This window comes from Geospiza fortis, unplaced genomic scaffold (assembly GCF_000277835.1).
Source record: "Geospiza fortis unplaced genomic scaffold, GeoFor_1.0 scaffold657, whole genome shotgun sequence".
Lineage (NCBI taxonomy): Eukaryota > Metazoa > Chordata > Aves > Passeriformes > Thraupidae > Geospiza > Geospiza fortis.
Genome location: NW_005054481.1, coordinates 1,044,021 through 1,051,261, shown reverse-complemented (window position 1 = coordinate 1,051,261; position 7,241 = coordinate 1,044,021). Strand labels below are relative to the sequence as shown.

The following is a 7,241-nucleotide window of genomic DNA, read 5'->3' as shown; positions in this document are numbered from 1 at the left end:
GGGCTGAGTGGGCTGTTCTGTGCAATTACGTGTCTAAATTGTGTGTGCTGGAGATGTGCTTAGGAAAACAGATGTAGTTTTTACCTAAAAACAAACATTAAATTTAAAATTTAAAACAAAATACAAGCAAAAACCAACAGTTAGACTCTTTGTAGGTCCCTTCCAACTCAGGATTTTCTATGTTGCCTCTGATACTTATTTTTAGATATATACATATTAAAAATGTTATGAAAAAGGCATGCTAGGATAACTTTATAGAGTTTCCAGAAGGAAGCACTTGAAAGTCAGCTGTGCCTGTGTGCCTGTGTCGCCTCAGCTGGGGCTCTGGTGACAAGTCACACACACTCTTACCTTTCATAGAATCATGGAATCATTAAGGTTGGAAAAACCCTCTAAAGTAATTGAGTCCAACTGTTCCCACAGCATTCTCAAGGCCGCCACCACATCATGTCCCGAGGTGCCACATCCATATATTTTCTTCATACTTCCAGGGATGGAGGTTCCACCCCTGCCCTGAGCAGGCTGTGTTCCAGTGCCTAATTACCCTTGCAATGAAGACATTTTCTCTTCTATCCAATCTAAATGTGCCCTGGCGCAGCTTGAGGCTGTTTACTCTTGTCTGTCCTTCTGGCCCAGGAGGCTGCTCTGGCAGGGACCAGCCTATGAGTTGTTCTGCAGGGGTTTAACAGAGGAGGCAGCAGGGCTGGCAGCTCGCTCAAAACAGCTTTTTCACAGTGACTGAAACTTTGAGGACTTTTCCTAGAGACTGACTTTAGAATTGCACTTGAAGTAAGGGGAAATCTTGCAGGAACATGCCACGTTCTCTCTGCTGCTGGCTGGAAAGGTCAGGTTTTTCCCTGGAGCACCTACTTCTGGTTGACCAGCCCTGCTTTCCAGATGTGTGAGGGGTGGGTAGGATGCACCTGAAGCTGCAAGGCTGTTGCGAGAAGTTTCTTAGTGGCTCTGAAATACTAAGATGCTTATGGATGCTGTAGCATCAGTTTAGCAGAGAAATCCATAAGGAAATCAAATGCACGGACTTCCGTCAGAACTGAATAGAAGATAAGTAGGCATCTATGTAAGTCTTTCAGTGAAAAGTTGAGTTGAAGCAGTGATTCCCCACACATGTGCACATACTGCTTTCAGTCCAGAAGCTCATAGGTGAGTAAACATTTACCAGCTGACATATACCCAAGAAAGAATTCTGAAGTTTCCTACACCTAACCTGTGCAGTATTCATCTTCTATCTTAATTCTCTGTCAGTAAATGAAATACAAATGTGGTTCAAGGTCTTTTCATGCATGAATAACCTGTTGGCAGGCAGAAGAATAATGGGTAGGAATAAATGCTGCGTTTTCAGAAGGAGGATTATCTGCTGATCCCACAGAAATGTGAGCTGGTCTTTGGATTTGTACAAGGAGACAAATCATGAGCTGACAGCTCAGTGTTGATAGAAAATTGTTAGCAGCTATAAAAATGAAGGGTGCAGAGGGATCTGGCAAGAGTGACAAACTGAGTGATCAAGCAGCAGAGAATGTTGTGTCACCAAAAGCAATGTTTTTGCATGGGGGAGAGGTCCCTAACTGCAAGTGCAGGGGGAGGTCCCAGTTTAGCCTTTTTGAGGAGGGAAGGACATTTTCCAGCTTGTATATGAATTTCTATGAACACATACACATTGCTAGGATGTGGTCAGAAACCAAAAGAGGGATCAGGAGCTTGCAGGGAAGGGACAGAGAACAAAGCAGCCCTTGGCTGTAGTTGTGCTGTGCCCACTCTGTATGTCCTGCCCAGGGGTCCCTCCAAGGCTGATGAGTGAGGCAGGGAAGGTGACATGTGAGCTGCACGTGGAGGAGGGAACAGGGGAGATGGTCAATGGGATGAAAGAAATTTAAGATTACCTGGGGAAAGCAAGAGAAAAATTACTCACTGTGTGCAGAGCTGAAAGCTGCCTGGTTTTGGTGTTGGGTGGCAGGCTCAGTAATGGTCTGTCCTGAAGCACAGGATGAAATCCCAAAGGGCTAGTACAGTGTTCATATCACCATGACCTTCCCAAAGAAGCATCTTGAAAAAGACACCTCGGGGGCACAGGCACATCTGTGCTCATGCCAGGTGATTTCAGTTCTGCCGTGATCCAGGCAACGCAGACGGAGAGATGGGGTCTTCGCGTGGGGTTCCAAGGAGAGCCTTGATTGAGCTTCTTCCTCAAAGGGATCCAGGGATGAGCAGCCACTCTGGCAGGGAAAGCAGGGTTTTATATAGGGATCGTGAGGGACAGGGCAGAACACCAGGGCTAATGGGATGAGGGCACAGGGATGGAGGGAGTGGGGAGGGCCAATGGGTTGCATTGAGTCTGCACATCACAGCAAGGCATGCTGGGAGAAGCTTTTTTCCTTACCCTAACAAGGGTGGTTATGGCTTGAGGGGTTTTCTGTCCAGGGGAGTATTGTGGGTTCTTTCCCTGTTGGCCCACCAGCCTCCACAGTTCAGAGCATAAAGAGGCTTAGAAAGAAATGGGACAAATGCAAAGAAGGGAGGTCTGTCTCTTGATGGTTAATGGTCCAGGTACAACACTGCCTGAGGGTATTGCCCACCTGCTGTTAGCTAGAAGTTTTTTGAAGGGGAATACTAATTTTTAAGACATCCTGTATCTGTGTCTTATCTTGGTGACAGGTGCAGGCTGCTGGGTTATCTGGCTGATGAACATGGCATTTCCCATATAGGGAATGGTGATCAAGAAGCATTGTTGGGGTGAAGGAAACACTGGTGGTGTGAAAAAGAGGAGCTAAAGTAGTGCTGTAAAATGGATCCTGGGCAGATCTAAGCCAGGAGAGCAGCACTGCTGGTGCCAACCCCAGTTTTCCTGCTCAGGAGCACCTACCCCTATGCTATAGAGTGCGGTGAGATGGGATCCTGGTCTGAGAACCTGCTCTGGCTGTGCCAGGCTGAGATCCAAAAGGCTGTGGTAGATCAGAGGAATATCTAGACAACAGCTTTCTGTAGTGCTAAAATACATATTCTATGGCCAGGTCCTAAATCCACTCTGGTGAATTTTTAGGAATTTTTTTTTTTGCAGGAAAGCATTTAAGTGAGTTCCAGAAGGTATGTTCCTGCACGCGTCTAGTCTGGATTTTAACTTTCTCTAAAAGGAGATGTTCTTTAAGATGCTGTCCACATGTGTTTCTAGGCTGGAATATGGAGAAATACTTTCCTTTGAAAGCTATTTTTCACTATATGGGCTGTTAGTAGTCATCTGTTCCTGAGCTCCTGAGGCCTCTGTGATACCATAGGGAATAACAGATCATCTTGGATTTCTCAGATTCATTATGTGCTCACAGAATTGCCTTCAGGATTAGCCCTTTCCAGGCAGTGCAGATGAAGCTGGAGGGAGGCTGGAGGGAGTACCTGGCCCACATGTCTGGAAATGTCAGCGTGTGTGATGAGCTCAGTGCTGGTAGTCAGTCTCTAGCTGAGCGTTCTGAAAGCAGCAGATGGTTGGGACAGGTTGCTGGTTTGGAAAAGCTGAGGCTAAAGCTAAATTCTACTCCTCTCCCTCATGTTCCTTCCTGCAGCTCAGCGTGTGCCTCCTGGCCTCTCCATGTCTCTCTCCATTGTTGCCCATCCCACTCTGCACATGCCTTGGAGCCAGGAACACTTGTGTTGGGGCAGATGGCTTCTACTCTGGAGCAGCGAGACTGCAAGGAAGCCATTGGTCTGTGCCCTCTGGAATGAGTGCTGCTCACCCTGTTCCTCAGGGCTTTTGCCTCTTTTTTGGCCATTCAGGTCTATGGACAGTAACTCCTCCATCCTGTTGTGCACGTAGCAAGTTTATTTTTCAGTTACTTAAATTTGGTCAGCTTCACATGTGACCCCAACAGGCCCATTGGGTCAGAGGCTGTTGGTTGTCATGGGAGCAGGAGGCCTCACTGCAGAAAGTGCTGGATGTAGGTTTTAGGCTTTTTCTGAGACTGGGGAGCTTCCTGGGAAAATACACAATAGGCTTCAAGCAGATGTGTCTGACTGCTGCCCATGCATCAGCCATGCAGAATCTGCAGGACAACAGTTTCTTTTGCAAACATCGTTAAGCTTTTAGGGTGATTATGTGTTTCATGGTCTAAATACAGTGTGAAAAGATAATTCTTGTTATTAGTTGTGAACGTGCTGTCTCCTGCAAAATTGCTGGGATGCAGAGACGCGGTCCAGCTTCTTCCCCTTCCCCTCTGAGAAGAGTGACACCTCTCTTCGGGGTGTGTCTCACATTGGACAGCAGAAGCTGTAACCTGGGATAGTGAAGCATCACAGGGCATCTCATTTGGTTTGTTTCCTTTTAATCCTTAGATATTCCCAGTGTAAGTCATGCCTAGCAGGATTTTTGCTTACAGTGAATATTTTGCATTAGATATTCCCTAGAGAGAAATTCCCAAAACTGGCTTTCCTTCCCATTGCCTGTGGGAAATGGGAATGCTGTTGTACCTGCTCTGGTGTGGCTCCAGCTGTGAGGCAGATTGATGGAGGCAGGAGGTGCTTGTTTCATCGAGAGGAGCCAAGGACTGTGGTTTATCTGCTGGCTAAGAGGATAACACATCTCCCACTTCTGCTTGGGAAGAGTTTGTCCTCCCTCTGCATTAAGAGGATTTGAAGACGTCCGAGCTCCCAGTCAGCATACCTAAGCCATAGGGTGTGTGAAAGGCTGATGTGAAATGCACAGCATCTGACTAGAATGTAGACTTTCACTGCCACAAGTATTTGAGCTGTGCTGCAAGCTTTGGGCCTGGCAGGGAATCAAATAGGGCAGATCTATTCACTGCTTTCAGTGAGCAGTTTTGAGTTTTACCTGAACAAGAACAAAAGGCCAACGGTTTTGGAAAAACTCTCTCAGCAATCAGTGCTCTGTCATTGCAAACATTTCTCTTGGTGTCACGGGAGGATTATCTCTGGAAGTGGTGGCTTGTACTTGCCTTCAGAGTACACTGAACCAAGCACAAACAGAGCACGTGCTCTTGTGTAGGGCAACAGCTTTTGAGGTACAGTTCCCAGGCTTTGGTGCGTCCCATTTTCTGTGTCTCACAGAGCATGCCTGAGCTGCCTGGTACAGGCTTGAGTTGGAGAAGGTTGCAGGCAGGAATGTGAGGAAGCCTTCTGCAGATCTCTGGGAAGATAAGATCCCATCAGCTCCCCACGCCTCTTCTTGTGTCCTGAGGTCACTGTTGGTGCTGCCACTCTGTCCCCACACACCTTTCTCTGCTGCTCCTCTCTCACTAGCAAAGGAACCAAAGTTCTCAAATAATAAACAACCTTGGCTGTGCCCAGCAGGCCAGGGCCCAGGCATGCATGTGTGCCCAGGCTGTGAATGTTGAATGGGTGCCACGCATGGAGTCAGGGTAGGGCAGGTGCATTCCAAGTGCGAGAGGCGGAGATCTGCAGGAGCAGGGATGGGAGGTGCAGAGCTATGCGCCTTCACTCAGGAGATTAATCTTTCTAAGCCCAAGCCCTGGCATGCACTGACACTGTCTGCCGTGGGACTGGGAGACTTCAGGGTGCTCAGTGCAAGTTTTGGCAGTCCTGCCCTGCTGCAGTGGGCTGTGCATTGAGGGGGCTGCTTGTGCCAGAATGAGCTGCTATGCTGGAGCTCTCTGAAGGGCTTCAGTGTAGGGGTGCATGGTGCTGTGGGCTGACCACTCATTTCCTCTTTCCCACCAGGTCTACCCATTAGCACCTACGCGAAGTACTGCTACCGGAAACTCCATAAAGTAGCCGTCACTGGAGGCAAAAAGGTGAGCAGTTGCCCTGGCTGCAGGGCTTGGGGGCTGCCTGGAGGACTCTGGTGGTCACCACTGATTCAGTGATGGGAAATGGAGACAGAGTGAGCAGGGGAGCCTTGCTCAGAGTACATTTCCCCATGAATGTGTGGGAGAGTGCTGCTGTCCAGTTCCTGCCATCCTTCTGGCAGACAGCAGTGCCTGCTGTGCAGGCATCTGCATGGCCGCCTGCTTCCTGGCCTCAGGGGCAAAGACAAACCCAGCACTTACCTGTTTCCAGGGTAAAAAGAGCTGTTTGAGCACGGGATACTCATCATTTTGTTTCTTCAGGTGAAGGAAGAGTCTCCCTTTGCACTGAGACCTTGGGTCTTGTAGCTGTTTTACTACAGCGTTGTTCATTCCCAGTTCAAACAGTCATACAGCAGAGATAGGTGGTGCAGAAAGGAGTCTGTGCTCTGTGTTATCTGTAATCTTCCTTTCTTCCCTCTACATGGTTCTGCCTGTGGCCAGGAAAAGTGGTAGATGGCCTGTCAGTTCTAGGTCACCGAGCCAGATCTGGTCATCGGGGTTTTTTTTTTTTTTTTGGAAATTCCTTTGGGGACTCCCTGCCATCTGAACTTTGCGTAGTGAACAAATTAGCTGAAATACCTTGAGAAGGCTGAAGGCTCCTGGCATCCTGCCAGGGGCAGGACAGTAAGCCTCCAAACACACATTGCACACAACTGCAGCCCTGGCCACTGTCCTTCAGAGGGCTCAGTGGGAGCTTCTCCCTGTCGTGTTCCCCACTTGGCTGCAGGATCACTGCTGAAGGCCACTGTGCTGGGCAGCCTGTTCCCCCTGCGACAACTCTGTGCTTTTCCAAACTGCTGCCAGAGGACATTCAAAACCCCTTTTAAGTGTTGGTATTTGTCAGAAGCAACAGGTACCAATGCCTACTTTTCAGGTTTTAGCACCTCTGAGAGCAAAGGTTTCCCTGGAGTTGGAAATACCTGGAATTCCCATCTCCAGAGGACTGTTTTACACCTGTCAGTGGCTTAAGCACTCACCTGATGCTGGGTTGGGGTATAGGTGCCCTCTGCTGACCTTACACAGGTGGGGCTGGGCTGGGCTCCACTCAATACTGCCTCCTGCAGCAGGTGGAGCTGCAGCCAGAGCAGTCCCCTTCTGTTGCTGTGCAAAACACAGCAACAGAATCTCTGCAAAACCAGCACAAATTCTCTAAAGTGGTCTCCTCTGCTCCTCCTGGGCCTGATGAATAGACCCACCCCTGATTTTAGGCAGCAGAACAAGAACCATGCTGCCTGGAGGCTGACAAGGTGCCCACATGGAGGGTCAGTCTTCTCTGTCCTGGCCACTCACCATCCCCATCTCTGGGTCACTCTTTCTCTGTGGGCTGGCTGTGTCATGGCTGCACAAAGCTTTTCTCTGTCCTCAGGGCCTCCGTAAACCAACAGTGGAAGAGATAGCACATGCCAGGAATGGCAT

At 48.8% G+C, this 7,241-nt stretch overlaps 1 protein-coding gene across 1 annotated transcript in view; it reads left to right on the top strand.

Annotated features, from left to right (window-relative positions):
• LOC102035028 (rho GTPase-activating protein 39-like) overlaps window positions 1–7,241 on the top strand; it is a 33,546-nt gene that overhangs the window by 21,921 nt on the left and 4,384 nt on the right. The window contains 3 exon segments of the mRNA XM_014310077.2: window positions 5,698–5,771; window positions 7,192–7,237; window positions 7,240–7,241. The exon segment at window positions 7,240–7,241 is cut by the window's right edge and continues 143 nt beyond it. Of these exon segments, the coding sequence (XP_014165552.1) occupies window positions 5,698–5,771; window positions 7,192–7,237; window positions 7,240–7,241 (122 nt within the window).